At 41.1% G+C, this 16,567-nt stretch overlaps 1 protein-coding gene across 2 annotated transcripts; it reads left to right on the top strand.

Annotated features, from left to right (window-relative positions):
* Positions 1-1,706: 1,706 nt before the first annotated feature.
* On the top strand, positions 1,707-14,728 carry KBTBD2 (kelch repeat and BTB domain containing 2). Of its 2 annotated transcripts, none has more exons than XM_033063635.2 (4): positions 1,707-1,913; positions 8,137-8,665; positions 11,421-11,586; positions 12,014-14,728. In XM_033063635.2, the coding sequence occupies exons 2-4, from the start codon at positions 8,496-8,498 to the stop codon at positions 13,547-13,549; spliced, it is 1,872 nt and encodes a 623-aa protein (XP_032919526.1). In that variant the 5' UTR covers positions 1,707-1,913; positions 8,137-8,495; the 3' UTR covers positions 13,550-14,728. The 2 variants fall into 2 exon arrangements, with proteins under 2 accessions (XP_032919526.1, XP_032919535.1); XM_033063644.1 differs by lacking the exon at positions 1,707-1,913 and adding an exon at positions 2,216-2,310.
* Positions 14,729-16,567: the final 1,839 nt, after the last annotated feature.

Raw genomic sequence — 16,567 nt, 5'->3', positions numbered from 1 at the left:
AAATGTAATGTTTTTTCCACATGCATGGGATTCCACCGTGTGTCATGGGAATTTATGAAATTTGAAGCTGCAATTTGACTCTACCCTGTGTCTTTTACAGGAGGTGTAAGTCTGAGTTGCTGCCTTGGAATTACACATTTCCAAATGAGAGACCACTGGTACTGGGGCAGATGAAAGAGACAAAAGCACAATGCATGTACTATGCAGGTTGGTGAGTGGTTAGGGAAAAACAAGGAGTATGGTTGCTTAGAGACTCTGTAATCCTGTGTTGATAAGTTCCCCAAAAGTTATGTCTTTTCTTTCTATGATGCTCAGATTAAACACGTCCTTTGTGTAACAAAACACAAACAATAAAATGTTTGGAAGGGTTACTGATCCATTCCTTGCAGACCTTCCCCAGCCAAAGCTTGTCCTTCCCACTGACAGCAGCTCTTGCACTTCATATGACTTGTAGTAGTGACAGGACAATGAGCAATGGGTGCAAAGTGAGATGGGAAATTTAGGCTAGATATTAGTAAGAAATTCCCTGCTGTGAGGGTAGTGAGGCACTGGAACATGTTGCCCAAGGAGGTTGTTGGATGCCCTATACCTGGAAGTGTTCAAGGTCAGGTTAGATGGGGCTTTGAGCAACTTGACCTAGTGGGAGGTGTTCGCACCTGTGGCAGAGAGGTTGGAACTCAATGGTCTTTAAGGTCCCTTCTAACCCCTAACATTCTGTGACTTGTCTGGTATGTTTTTAAATCCTCAGCTCTGCTCTGGATCCATCACACTTTCAACTCTTTGAAGTGAAATTCCCAGCTTTTCTCTTGGTGGATGGACCAAAGAGAAAGAAAGAAAATAAATGACATTGCATGGCTTTTTAAAAGATGTATGTTCTCAGGGTTTTACTTTCCCCCGTACCTCCCCTTCAGCCTCTTGTGCCCCTGTCAATTCCTTTCATCATGAAGCAAGCTCCAGTCCGCACAAACCTCAGCTGAACTTTGCTTTTAGGGTAGCAAACCCTTGGCCAAAGGACATTCCAGGATTCCAGGGACGGCTAAAGGACCAAAGGCAGGTCCCCGAGGGAGAGAACCCAACTGGTTGTTAACCCTGAAGCCCACAGGCATCCAAGTTGCAGCAAGTCTGGCGCGCAGGTCTTGTGGGGAGCTGGTGGTGTTAGCCTGGAGAAAGGGAGGCTCGGGGCGGACTTCACCGCTCTCTACAGGTCTCCGAAAGGAGGTTGTAGGCAGGCAGGGGTCGGTCTCTTCACCCAGACTACCAGCGACTGGATGAGAGGAAACGGCATCAAGTTCCATCAGGGAAGGATTAGTCTGGACATTAGGAGGAATTTCTTCACAGAAGCAGTGATTGGACATTGGAACGGGCTGCCTATGGAGGTAATGGAGTCACCGTCCCGGGACGTGTTTAAGCGAAGACTGGATGTGTCGCTCAGTGCCAGGATCCGGTTGGCAGTGTGGTATCTGGTGACGGGTCGTGCTCGGCGCCCTTTCCCAAGCCGATGGAGTCTGTGACTTTGTGGGCCGCTCCTCCCAGCAGAGGGCGCTGGGGGCTCCATCCCGCGGGAGGCGCCGCTGCCGGGACGCGCGGGCAGGGGGCGCTCGCGGGCGGGAGAAGGAACAGGAAACCGGGGGCGGGCCTGGCCACCCCCGCCCCGCGCCTCGCATGCGCACACGGGGCGGGCGCGGCGCTCCGTAACGGCGGGCGGGTGAGGAGGAGGAGAAGGGGGAGGAAGAGGTGGGGGGCGGCGGCGGCGGCAACAACAGTAGCAGCGCCTGCGCGCCCAGGAGCCGCCACCGCCTCCGCAGCCTGGGAGGGAGACCGGATCCGCCGCCGCATCCTCCTCCTCCCCCACCGCTTCCCCGCGGCCGCCCGCGGTCGGGACGGCCAGGCACAAGAGGAAGCGGCGGTCGGAGGTTTGTCCGGAATGGAGGGGTGCAGGGAGAAGGATGGCGCTGGTGGCGGCGCTCCCGCACTCGCGTCCCGCCGCGCCGCGGTCGCCGGGCCCTTTCGCGTCCCTGCGGGGCGAGCGGCCGCCCCGAGGAGGCCTCGGTCCATGGGGGCCCGCGGTGGCTCTGCGGCAGCCGCTCCCCTCTCCTGGGCGGGCGCAGCTCCCGCCCGCCCCCTCCCGCTGTGGCCGCTCCCGCGCCGGCGGCCGCGGCCCCGCGCCCGCCGGGCACCGCCGGAGGTGGCAGTGGGGGCCGTCTCCGCGCTCTCAGGCAGGACCGACTCTCGGGAGATCCGGGAGGTGGAGGAGATGCCATCGGGGTCGTTCCTAAGCCCGGAGTGCGGCCGTGCTGGAGGAGCGGGAAGGTGCCCCCTTTCTTCTGGGGGAAGCAGGAAAGGGGTTAAGGTGGTGGAGGGATGGGACAGCGCACCAGAGCATCGGGGAGAGGGAAGAAATGTGTTTCCTCGCCCCTAGTCCAGCATCGCCGCGTCCCGCTGGCGGGGAGGGCGCTGCGACCACGGGGCTGTGCTGGGGAGTGGGGGCGTACCGGGGCTCCCCTTGGGCTGAGCAGGTGGGGATGTCTGAAACCGATGTTTATGTTGGCAGCGCTCGGAGAGACATACACTGTGAAGTCTGTGAGGAGAACAGCAGTGTAGTGGCACTGCCGTTCCTTGTAGCTGTCCCTGCTTTCCCTACTGATCCATCTAATTGTGCATATATACATTATGGGTACCTGCAGTGACCAGGGATGGGCTTCTGTGGTCATATATGGGTTTAAAGAGTCACAATAATTCTTACAAAGCTTTTCTGGACTAAATAAACACATAGTATAGCTTAGATGTTAGTACATCTGCATGCCTAAAATTTTTCCAGCATTTACCATTATTCCTGCCTATTAAATGGGATAAATACCTGCTGCTTTTGAAATAACTTTAATTATGATTTAGAAATGGATTTGTGCTGTACTTAGCATGTGCATTTTTAGAGGTTTACAAAGTCCCAGCTTGGCTTTTCTACATCATGTACATCTACTTTGTGATCATAATGGGCCTCAGAGGCTGTGTGCTGTTGTGAGTGCACCTAGGGCTGTAGCTATATGAATTTTGTTCAGATTATGTATTTAAGAGGTTATTAAAATGCGCACTGAGTATAGTTCAGTTTCTCAAAAATGTATCTGGAGGAATTTTTAGTATTTAATGTACTCTGATCAAGTAGTCTCACAATTTGAGTATAGGCGACACACCTTTTTCCTAATTGTTTTTGTGTGTCAAATAGAAAGGGCCCTTTGTACTCAAAGATATGGAAGCAGCATCTTTTAGGAACAGACCGAAGAGGGAGAAAATATGTTGCTGCTTATTTAATATTTTTACTACATTTTAGACAGATGGTTGTTTTTTTTTCTTTGCTGAAGCAGGCTTTTTTGTTTTGGTCATATGATTATGAAACAGACCAGAATTGGTGCAAACCCTAAAATTTCTCCTTCTTAGCTCAGTGACTGTTGTGCTTTGAGAATAATTTTATATGCATGAGTACGATATCCATTGTAAACTTAACCTTTCAGGATCTAACTTACAATTGATTAAGTTACATTGATGACTAATTATTTTCTTAATGTAAAAATGCTTGAATTTATAGTTGTGTCATAGAGTGAATATTTGAGAAAATGACATGTACTTTTAAACTAGAAGTTGTTACGCAAAACAGACTAGCTTCATTAATGTACTATAGTTCAGAGAAGAAAAAAGTATATACAAGATACATGGCTGGATTTTACTGGACACATCCATGGCTCACTTTTTTTCAAAGGTTAATTTTCCAAAACAGGTCAAGTCTTCTGCAGAACAGAAACACCCTTGGGAATGGAAACTACCTGTGTCCAGCTTAGAAGTCCAGTTGCTAATTTGAGCTGTTGGTTTATCATGTCATAAATGCTAATTTTCTTTATGAGCAGGTATTTTCTTTAGTGTATAACTTCCTTTAGGAGCAGAAAACAGGAGTGCATTGTGACCAAACATGTTGTTAACATGGAGTCTGACACTTCTAGTCTCTAATTTCTGTGTAGTTTCAGAAAACTCACCTACCTCAAAGTTGTAACTCGCCTTCCAAGCATAATATATATGGAAAATACTAGTAGTTTCCAAGTGAATAGTCATTCTCAAGATAACATTGTAGGACTAAGCCTTTCCTTTTAGTGAAATTTCCCATTGTTGCCTTATTAGACTCTCCTTGATGTCTTCAGTTTTCTGGACTGCTGTGCTATCAAAGACACCTTTGATGGCTTTAGAAGAGAGGAAAACTTCCAAGTCTGGAACTGCTTGATCAATTATCTATTTCTTTCTCACTGCCAAGGATACAAATTTGATACATTACTTAAGAATCTAGAGCTTCCAACTCCTTTTTCTTCTTTCTTTCCTATCTTTGAGATCTATTGGCTAGGTGTGTCGATTTACATAATTGATTCTAATCAGTTTTAGTACTCACGTTCCCCCTTGCTGTTAGCTGTTATGTTACTTTTGAAACTGGTTAGTTTGTAACTCAGTATATCCGTCATAATAACCAAGTATTAAAGTGCCTGAGCTGGATTCTGTGTTACTAGCTGGGAGGATTGCTATATGCACATGCACCAAGGCTTGTGTAGTTTGGCTTATGGTTGTTCAGGTCTAAATTCTGACCTTTTATTATGTTAAAAATAGTGAATGACTCACTTCTTTAGACGTGTTTTTACTTGTGATTTGTATGAAGCTGCCCTTGGATGGAAATAGGAATTTGATTAAAAGCACGAAAAAGTAGTATTTAAAGGGGTTTTTGGTTTGGGGTTTTTTTTTTTTTGTGTGTGTGGGTGGTTTTTTGGTTTTTTTTTTTTGTTTGTTTTGGTTTTTTTTGTTGAGGCTTTTTGTTGTTGTTGTTTGTTTTTTGCTTTTTTGTTTGGGTTTTTTTTTATTAATTAAAACTATATTAATTAAATTGAATGTCCAGGGAGATAAGTTTGGGTTGTTGCTTTTTTAAGTTTTCTCCATACATACAGAAGATGAAGTGTGTTTTGTAAAGTGTGAATTTGAGTTAGTGAAGTTAGAATTCAAGAGGTATTTAGATGGCTGAAGATGCAGATGGGAACCTGTGACACTTGCATAGATCTTTTACATATTTCTCACCATTTTATGGGAAGTTAGGCATCTAATCTGACAGACTGATTAGTGGGATTTCAGAAGGACTTTTCTGAGTATCAGAATCTCTAAAAAAACCCAAAACAAAAGATGCCCATATATATCTTTTGCCCTTCTTATAATTTTGGGCGAAATAATTTTTTTTTAATAAGTCCAGTTAAAGAATGTTATATGTATATATCTTACATGTTTCCATACCAAATTGGAAACAGTCAATATACCTATTCCATGTTACACACTGAAGTATAGTGCTAACACTGTCATGTATGTTTCGCAGTATATATCTCTATCAATTGTTGCCTCACCTCAGAAAATAAACAGATTCAAGGAAGGCAATTAATAGCCTATCCCATAAGTCATTAACATTTGATGACTAATTTTTTGAATGGGCTCATTGTTTTGAAGTACATGAACAAGTGTTAACAAGCCACCTCATTAGAATTACTTAAGCAAAAAGGAATAATTACTTAAAAACAAACCCTCTTATCAACGTGCTATTTAATGTTGTTCTCCGGCTTGATAGGGAAGTACTTTATATCACCTGGTGATTACTTGGTTTCACTTGAAGTGTAGCACCCTGTGGCCTTCCTGCAGCTACCTGGCAGTCCTGTTTTGGATAGCTGTCTTCTAAGAAATTACCCAGAACAAAATGATCACTCCAGTGACATCATTGAAGGGGAAAGTCTGATTCCTAGAACTTGTATTCAGGGATTATTTTTATTCTATCAGAATTTCAGTTCAGGATATTAAGGTAACTTCGGCCATTGATCTTTTCATCCATAAATGAGATATGTCCACTGCTGCATAGTTATTGGGACTACAGCAGACAGTAATGCATCTGTAGACATTTTCTCAAGTCCACAGTTTTTCATTTATCTCAGATCCAATGACTGTATGCCAACTAGGCACAGCAAAATGAGAGATGTTGGGTTGGGACTGGAAAGAGCTAAGCCTCTTGTTTTCTTCCTTTGGAAGTACATGGCTTTGGACAAGCTGCTTTTTATTTCAATACCTCAGTCTTTTGGCCTGTAAAGTGAGGAGAGTATCTCCTTTAAAAATGTCTTGAACTTTCCAAAGAGGTGTGAGAGAGGTAGGTAATCTAAAGCTAAAGGTCTGCCCAAACACAGCTTAATTCATCAGGTTGTATTGTTCTTGAAACTTTACTCCTAAGCCAGGAAAAACAATGCTATAGAGAGACTTGGGATACCAAAGCCACAAACTGTTTATTTCTGTGGGTCTAACACACTTAGGAAGTCTGTGTGTCTCTGTAGCCATTTAAAGTCTAGTGCAAAACCTTTCAATGGATTGGGTTGCACGGTGAACTGTTCCCAGAGTACCAGGAGGATGGGCAGTGGTGCAGAGACAGGATGCACACTTGTCTTGGTGTAAAGAAGCTGTGACCTGAAGCAGAAGGTAATTGCTTTAGATGGAGCAGTATCTCTATATCCTCAATGTATTTATGGTTTAGTAACTTCAGAGGTTATCTGAAACTTTAAGATCTTCAATCAAGACTTTATGCCAGTATCTGTCATTGTAGCGCACAGTAGTATCTACTTCCTCCCACAGGTATCAAAGCCTTTTGTGTTTTCTTTAATTTTACTGCCTTCACCTCAGCAGTCAGCATTGGGTTTGACTAGTTGGACTGTTTTCCAGTTAAACAACCAGGGAAAACTAAGAGTTTGAAATTCCTGTTTGTGTATACTTACCATTGAAAAAGATCAGGGACACTAAATTAGTAGTAATTAAAGTGGCATTAATTAAACATATCTGTTTCGAGTGAGTGAATGTTGAAAGACAGCTGTTTCTAAATTGTATTACAGGCAGGGCTATGTTGAAACAGTAGATCTTTGGTGTGGCTGGCAGGTATTTCTACAGCCTTCATCTTAAACTAAATCTTGTGATTTTGTGTGGAATTTTAGGAATGTCATTTCACACAAGTTGTTTCTGCATTCTCTGTTCATCATGAATGAATAGTGATATTTTAGACACAAGACAAACATGTCCTAGTTATTCTTAAGTTTTGAAATGCAGAAGAATGTTGCAAGATAAAATAAATCTGGAAGCATTTGATAACTGTGGTACTCTGGTGCCCATTGTAATGGCAATTTTACTGTGACAACTATCCTATTCTTAATTAGGTTTTTTTGTTTACATTGAAGATGAAATAAAACCTAACCCCATTTTAAGAGGAGAAATGTCCAAACAAGATACAATAGACCTTGGTAGCCACTGTAGGTGTTTTGAGCCCTGCTATTCCAGCATCCCTTTGCTCCTATTATTTCCTTGTTTTTCTTTTCTTCCATCTGCAGCAGTGAAGCTGGCTGTATGGAAATTTCTCAGAAGGAAAAAAATGGAGTATGAAATATTAATAGGTGAAACCCTTCTGCATGGAGCAAATGAATTTAACATGCATTGAAAATACAGACTTTTAGGGTTTTTTTTCTGGGGGGAGGGACGAATTAATCCTTAGCACTACTTCTGCTTCATCTCTACTAGAATGCCAAATGTTTAATAAACAGGCTGATATGATGCTGAGAGTTTAGTTGCAAAGTGATGGAATATTAAAATGATTGCATTTATATTTTTAGTGGCCTGGTATTGATAAGCTTTAAGTAGACAAAAACAAAGAAGCAGAAAATCCTGCTGTTTAATGTAGAAATGGGGAAAAATGTGGCTATCCTATCAATGGTTGAATGAAGTTCACAGGTGTACTCAGTGGGAAATCTGAGTATTTCTTTGGGGAGGAATGAAGTCTTACTGAACCTTGTTTTAGCTCTCCAGCCTTAGGAGCTGTGTTGACAAATAATTTAAATTTGTGAGTCTAGGTCATATGAAGATTAATGTACAAACTCCTCTGCTTTTCATTTCTCTTTGATACCTTTGTTTAATTTTTTTTATGAAGGGTTTTATTGCAAGTAATGAAGTATTAATTTAGAGATATTTATTAGACAATTACTTCTAAGGGGTAGCTATGAAGTTTCTCAAAATGTGCTAATGTGTAAATTAATTTTATTTTCCTGCTTTCAGTCAGTCAAGTGCAGCCACTGATCACGAGATGTTACCACAAAATCTACCTCAGACTTCACTTTTGTTCATTCATTTGCTGCATCATAGATCCCAACGGGAGCTCTGCAGACACTCTTGAAAGTCTCTGAACAGATTGGGACATCAAGTCAAAGCATGATGACCTAATAGGAGGTCAAAGTCTCAAACATTGATTCAGCAGTTCAAGATAGCACTGCCCTTTTTATCAGTATCTCTTCTGAAGACTACAGACCTCCTGCCATTTCTTTCCTGGCTACTTCAGAAACATTCAACTGACCTTTCTTTGGTGAAGAGATCTTGACTTTTCTCTCTGGTCCTGGAAATATTAATGGAATACAGTCATGTCTACCCAGGACGAGAGGCAGATAAATACAGAGTATGCTGTATCCTTGCTGGAGCAGTTAAAATTCTTTTATGAACAGCAGTTGCTAACTGACATAGTGTTGATTGTTGAGGGCACTGAATTTCCCTGCCATAAGATGGTTCTTGCAACATGCAGCTCATATTTCAGGTAAGTATTCAAATGCTATAAAATCTGTGGTTGCTGATTTTGAGTGTAATACTAATTGATTGACAATGTCTTACAGAGACTTAAGGATCAGTTACTTAAGTACAAAACCTAAATATCCTTACTTTTCAACACAGAGCAAAATAAAATTTCTGGCATCCTGGGACGACTTCTAGATATTTATTGTAGTTTCTACAATGAGTGTGGGGGCAAAAAAATCATACTTGTGATGGCTCATTTTCTTTAGGAGGTTGAGTCTGAATAATTAGAAAATTTCTTTTTCTGCACACTTAATCTTTAAAATATTTAATCTAGGTAGGATAATAAGGGATTATTGAGACTTGGCTGCAGGAATTCCATTGTCATGTTTAACTGTAGTTTCTTAGTAGAAGCATTTGCTAAAAGTAGGGATTGCTGTGCGAGCTCATGGCCTTTTCTGAATCATCAGGTTTCCTCTGCCTCAGCAAAGCCATAACTCTTCCCTTGCTTGAGTGTTGTGGCAATGCAAGTGGAGTTTTACTGTGTGTGGGTTTTTTTGTTTCATAGTCCCCTCCAAGATACTGTTGAAATTTTTAGTTTTAGTAGCTCTTGTTTTGCAAATGTCTTGGTTTTGGTCTTTTAAAACATTTTTATTAATAAGATACATGAGTGCTACCACTTTTTGTAAATGCCTTCATAGTAAGATCTGGATGATGAGGCACCATGAATTTTCTGCAGTGATTAATCATTTTTTGTTGGCAGCATAGCATAATTAATCTGCCTGTCTGGAAGGAATTTGAAGCTTGAAACTAGTCTGGGTGACAGCCACACGTTTTACCTTCCTGATGCATTGTGGAGGAATTGTAACTTTTCTTTCCTGATTAATCACAGGAACGTTTACAAATTTGCTTTTACTGAGACAGGTTCACTATACAGCACACATCCAAAGATGTTTTCTGTACTTTGTCTCTTTCTTGTAGAAAAGTGTGGAAGGATTAATTTATTACTTTCACTTTTTAGTTCATGGAATTTTTTGCCCCTGCTGGCTTTTCTGTTTATTTTTTCATCTCAGATGAATCTGGTCCACTTTTTAGCAACAAGTGTTGTATGATCACTAGATAATAATTATTACCATTGGCCTTGTGCGTATACATAGTTCCAACAATTTGCAAAATAACAGCCACTGGAAATGTAGCCAGATTTAAGGTGGGTGGTTAATCACAAGGTTGGAAAGCTGACAGGAGTCCACCCAGTGTGCTGCATCAGAATGTACAGTGAAATCTCTTATTCACATATGTGTTTGTTTATTATTTATGGAATGAGGTTTTGGCGCTGGTTAAAAAATGTATCAAACTTGTGGTTTTGTTATGTTCTGTTTTTCTTCTCTACTTTGGTTTACAAAAAGATGCTCAGCTTCCTAAATTTAGCTTTATTATGAAAAATTGATAGCCCTGAAGGAGGGGGAGGAAAAGCAAAGCATCTTTTGGTGTGATCCAGCCATTGTGTGTGATTGCAGCCAGCTTACCTTCCATCTTTGTGTCTGAACAATGTGCGGCCCTGCTCTAGCACAGGCTACTCAGCAGTGTGTGAGAGCCAGAGCCTCCAACAGTTCCCTCTTCCTCTCTGTACCCTCTTGTATCTTCTTGCTTACCTTTAAATAGCTGCACAGCAAGTTAATAGTCAGTGATCCCTCCTAAAATGCAAGTTGCCCTGAGTTAAGGAGCTTAGAAGAAGATAGAGAAATGGGGATGGGATACTATCTCTTTGTATCAGATGCTTTCTGGAAAGGTTTTGCTTAGGGAGTGTATCTCCATGTCCCCCTTCACCTCTGAAGCCAGAGACAGGAGTAAAAGGTGCACCCACTATACCTTCTAACTTCTCTCATGCCTGGTTTCCTTAAAAAAAAAACCAAACAACAAAACACCAAATACAAAGAGCCTTGAACTGAATTTTTAGCACAACCATAAATACCAAAACTAAATCAATATAAAGCTCTTGAAACCAATGCCCCCCCATTTAAAGAAAATTGACAAGTATGTGGCTTGCAATTAGTTCATAACTGTGATACAATTAAAATACCAGAATGGGCAAGAGGTGTGTAAAACATTAAGGAAACATTAACCATGTTTTAAATTGCCTTTCTAGTCTTTTTCTGGAAGATATAATGGAAATATTCACTCTTTTTTTTTTTTTCCCAGACTAGATCTGATAGGTTTTCTGTTATTTATTTTTGCCTGCAAATTTGAAGTTTACTGCATGTTATGATGAATGATATATAAGAAATAATTCATAGAGTGCTAGTCCTTGCTCCATTTCTTCTCCTTCCAGAGGAGCATCCTTATTGATATGACTTAGCTCAGTCCATTACATAAATCTGCTTCTTTTGTTTTAGAATCTAAAATCTAACTGTGTATGTTTCAACAGTATTTCCTGGAGGATGTTTCTTCCCTCTTATCACCTATCACAGAAAATATTTAAATTGCATCATTAAAACTCCAAAATTACTAGAGCTGTCTGCTGATTAACACAGATGGGTTTGCATGAACATAAAGTATTTCTTTACATCAGAAGGCACTGATGTTACTCTTTTAATGTTCTGTCCAAATGTTTTATCTTAAATAGTAGGTCTCAGCCTAAAGTAAATCCTAAACACCTGTAAACAGGCCTGCAAAAGGACTGTTCACCTTTAGCAGTACAATCACCGAAGGCTTACAGGTGACTGTTTAAGATTATTTTACTCAGTGTTGATCCTTGTCTCAATATGTGTGTTTCTCCTCAGAGCAATGTTCATGAGTGGGCTGAGCGAGAGCAAACAGACACACGTACACTTGAGGAATGTGGATGCAGCCACTCTGCAGATCATCATCACTTATGCATACACGGGTAACCTGGCAATAAGTGACAGCACAGTAGAGCAGCTCTATGAAACTGCCTGCTTCTTACAGGTAGGAATGTTTAGAGGAGGAAACAGCTTCTAATCTCCAAACTGCTTTATTCTTTATCTCAGTAAAAGATCTTTCCTCTTTAGTAATTTCAAAACCGAATTTTCATTCACCCAGTATAGACAGCAGTTGCTTGCCAAATTTGTTTCACGTAGCCATCCCTCCTTGCATGACAGTCCCTTTGGAAGGCTGGAAGTAAACCAGTGCACTTCTAACCTTTAGAAAATTAGTTTTGCCAGCAGACATAATCACGCTATATACTTGATCTGTATGAAGCAGTTGAGTGAGTCACTGCTGTATTTTTGTGTATGTATAGTATTCCATGCCTGAACTGTTTTGTTCAACACCACATGCAGCTATTTTATGTGCTGGTGCTACATGAAAGCATAGATTGTATGTGTAATACTTCATGTGTTTCTTTGCATTACAGGTAGATGATGTGTTACAGCGATGTAGAGAATACTTAATCAAAAAAATTAATGCTGAAAATTGTGTGCGTCTATTAAGTTTTGCTGATCTCTTCAGCTGTGAAGAGTTAAAACAGAGTGCTAAAAGAATGGTGGAGCACAAGTTCACAGCTGTGTACCACCAGGAGGCTTTCATGCAACTGTCACATGATCTACTGATAGATATTTTAAGCAGTGACAATTTAAACGTGGAAAAGGAGGAGACAGTGCGTGAGGCTGCTATGTTGTGGCTGGAGTACAACACGGAATCACGCTCACAGTATTTGTCCTCTGTTCTTAGCCAAATCCGGATTGATGCACTTTCAGAAGTAACACAGAGAGCCTGGTTTCAAGGCTTGCCACCTAATGATAAATCAGTGGTGGTGCAAGGACTGTACAAATCTATGCCCAAATTTTTCAAACCCAGACTTGGCATGACAAAAGAGGAGATGATGATATTCATTGAAGCTGCTGCTGAAAACCCTGGTAGTCTTTACTCTTCTGTCTGTTACAGCCCACAGGCAGAGAAAGTTTACAAACTCTGCAACCCTCCTGCCGACTTGCATAAGGTTGGGACACTGGTAACTCCCGATAATGACATCTATATAGCAGGTGGGCAAGTTCCTCTGAAGAACACAAAAACAAATCACAGTAAAAGCAGCAAACTCCAGGCTGCTTTCAGAACTGTGAATTGCTTTTACTGGTTTGATGCGCAGCAGAACACTTGGTTCCCCAAGACGCCAATGCTCTTTGTGCGCATCAAGCCATCCCTGGTGTGCTGTGAAGGATACATTTATGCAATCGGGGGGGACAGTGTCGGCGGGGAGCTCAACAGGAGGACTGTGGAGAGGTATGACACTGAGAAGGACGAGTGGACCATGGTCAGCCCCCTGCCCTGCGCGTGGCAGTGGAGCACGGCCGTGGCAGTTCACAACTGCATCTACGTCATGGCGCACAACCTGATGTACTGCTACTTCCCCCGCTCAGACGCTTGGGTGGAGATGGCAATGCGACAAACAAGCAGATGTTTCGCCTCAGCTGCTGCTTTTGGTGATAAGATATTCTATATCGGAGGACTGCATATTGCCAGCAATTCTGGAATAAGGCTCCCCAGCAGTACTGTGGACGGGTCTTCTGTAACAGTGGAGATCTATGATGTGAATAAAAATGAATGGAGGATGGCAGCTAACATCCCTGCCAAGCGCTATTCCGACCCATGCGTCAGGGCCGTTGTAATTTCCAATTCTTTATGTGTCTTTATACGGGAGACCCACATGAATGAGAGAGCCAAGTATGCCACCTATCAGTATGACCTGGAACTTGACCGCTGGTTCCTGAGGCAGCACATATCAGAACGTGTGCTGTGGGACTTGGGGAAAGACTTCCGGTGCACAGTAGGAAAGCTGTATCCATCTTGCCTTGAAGAGTCCCCATGGAAACCTCCAACGTATCTCTTCTCACCAGATGGAGCTGATGAATTTGAGCTGGATGGGGAGATGGTTACTTTACCACCTGTATAGCTCTCAAATAAGACTGCACAACTGAGTCTGTGCTCAGTTGTAAAGTAATAAAAGAAATAAATGGCTGTGAAAGAACAGGTCTGGGGACGGAAGCTGTCTTTCATGAGTTGTATTTTTTGCCCTACCTAACACTTGCTGCCATTCAGTATGAATTAGTGAAATGAGCAGATATGCTTCCATAATCTCAAATACTATTATCAGATAATTGAGAAAAATATATGTATATCATGAGCTTGAGCATCTGACTTATCTAAAGAATTAATTCTAGTTCTATGAAGTCTCGGTTCAGGAAAATTAGCTTCAGAAAAAAAGTAGTTACTGTTTCTAGGATGATGTCACAACTCTTTTGAAAAGTATCTTCCAGTTACATTTGAACTACTTCTGGATATTCTGCGTAAGTGCTAGTTATATAATTGTCAGTGTGGCCTAATTAAAGGACTGTGCTGCACTTACTAAATACTAATATCTATGTTGGTATAGTAATGCCATTAAAAGAAAAATAAACAAATCCCATGGATCTACCTGTGTAGGAAGGGTAGATCTTCCATTGTATGGTAATATGCTGGGCAAAATGACTGCAGGTTCAGTCACGCTGTATGATGAGGTGCATGTATTCTATTTTCACTAACTTATACCTGTCTATTTAGAATACAGGTCTTCCAAGCAGCTGGTAGATTACCAGGTATGGACTTAAGTTGTTGGGCTTGCAATAGGAATTGCTAGCCCTCATAGTGCGGGTCTATGTGGGGCTTTAATCAGTAAATGCCTCCACATTCTGTATTACAGTAACATTGGCTCATGTATATTACTTCCTGCTGCTGATGTATTTTTCCATTGTAAAACAAAGTTTTAGTGTGGATTAACCAGGTCTTTATTTTCTGTTAATTTAATAACAAGCATTACTGTAGTGTGATTGTGTATAGATATCCCTTAGCTGTCAGGTTTTTTACTTTGGGGAGGGAGCAAACTTCAGGAATATCCTGTGCTCTGTGTGCAGGAGAGCAGATGCCTAGTGCTGCTCTGGCATTAATCCCAGGAACCACTAGCAGTAGCGGGGTGCCGCCAACCTAATATGAACACAGGTGCTTCATGACAAACCTTACTAGCATGTTCAGCTGCATCATGTTCTGGCACTGTATTTTGAATGACATTAATTTATTAAAAAAAGACTGAATCCAATTGCCTGAGTGTGCTTTTTGGCTGAAATAAATAGACTCTGTCACCCTCCCACCACATGCATACTCGTAGCAAATAGCTTATTGAAGGCAGCTAGGAATAGTTAAGTTGTGAAAAGCTGGAAAAAAATATATTAAGTTGACTCTGCTCACTACTACTCAGCAAAAGCTGGAACTTAGGTATTGAAGTCAAACTGAGGATTACATAGGACTGGAATCCCCTGCTATCTTTTTTGCAAATCAGGACTTCTCCAGTCATGGTACAAATTCTGCCCTACGGAAAGCAAAGAACAACAGTCAGTAAGGAGGAAATTTTCTGTAAGTCAGAAGATGGCAGACCTATTTTCAGTCTTAAGTAATCAAGCACAAATTTTTTTACTCCATTGTCCAGACTGTCACTGGCTTTTCCTTAATTGTTTCTTATTGCAGTAAATACAACTGCAGCCTTCAATAAAGACAACACCTATATATTGTTTGGGCTAGGTCTCAAGGGGATTTACAAAGTTTTGTTTTGTATAATTATTAAAGGTTTTGACTTGAAAAGGGGCTTTAGATAAGAAAGCTGCCTTATATAAAACTCTTCCTACTGCTTTGGCATTTTGTGCCATATGAGGATTTATGGGCAAGCTACCTTTTTTTTTTTAATGAAGATGACATAACGTTTGCATTTACCATTACATAAACTTTTTTTTTAACACCTACTTTTTTTAGATAAGAGGTGTGAGGCGACTCAGGAGCTCCTGCTGATAGGTCTATTTATATTGCTTTCATGTTGCAAGCCTGTGCAAAGGAGCATACACAGAAAGACAGAGATCCTTTACAATGCAATTTAGAGAATCACATACCTCAAGCAAAAACATGAACTGTATCCAAGTAACTCCAGCCTGGCTAGACTGCTCAGTTCTTTGGCTCCTTGTCACTTCACCCTACTGTTATCAGGCTGCATTAGGCTTTAGGATAAAGCAGTTTTAACTGCAAATAACCTCTAGTGAATGAAGCAGGGTGGTTTCATTCTGTTACTGAGAACTTTCATCTTGAGTTTAAAATCTTATGTGTTGCTTCTTACTGGAGGAAAACAACCCCCAAAGAAGTATATTTGAATAGGAAACAAATATTAAATAGGAAATACTAAATTGTGGTGGCTCTAAGTCACAACTGCCTCACAGAACCTGGAAGAACTTCATTTTATCCATTTAAGAACGTATTTTGAAATACAGTCTGCATGACTTCCTGCTTGTCTGCATATTTTTTTCTGTACATTACCTGTATGTTTTGTTTTTTATGTGACCCAAGATTATATAGTACATTATGTAAAATTTATTTGCTATTAATAATATGGCATTTCAAGACAAGACTAGTCAAGTGGTGAACAGTTCTCTAATGACTGCTAAAGACGCACTAGTAGTTCATTTACACAACTAGTTGCTGAGCCAGTATTCATCCCCAAAGAAAAACAGCTGGCAAATGCTATTCTCCAATCTAAATCCTTGCCTTGCATAATTCAAGAAGGAAACTGTGCAGCCAAAGCATTGTCATCTGCCTGGAAGTGGTAACTAGTGGTAGAATTAGAGAGAGACATTTGCAGGAAAAAAGACAACAGCTGACAAAAATGCAGTTCTCATGTCATAAATAGAGCAAATGATTAAAGCCTCAACAGAAATCTAACTAGTGTCTTAACACAAGTCTTCAGCCTAATCTTAGCCTATTCAACCTGTACTTGGCTTTGAAGTATATTTACATACAAGTTTCAGTGAATCAACTCATGTCCTCAAGCTCTGCTACATTTGCAAAGAAGTTTACCTCTTTTCTGGTAAAGCTAATTTAAGTTAGTCCTACATAGTTT

Source organism: Catharus ustulatus, chromosome 1 (genome assembly GCF_009819885.2).
Source record: "Catharus ustulatus isolate bCatUst1 chromosome 1, bCatUst1.pri.v2, whole genome shotgun sequence".
In the NCBI taxonomy this organism is placed as follows: domain Eukaryota; kingdom Metazoa; phylum Chordata; class Aves; order Passeriformes; family Turdidae; genus Catharus; species Catharus ustulatus.
This window is presented reverse-complemented; position numbering and strand designations above follow the sequence as displayed.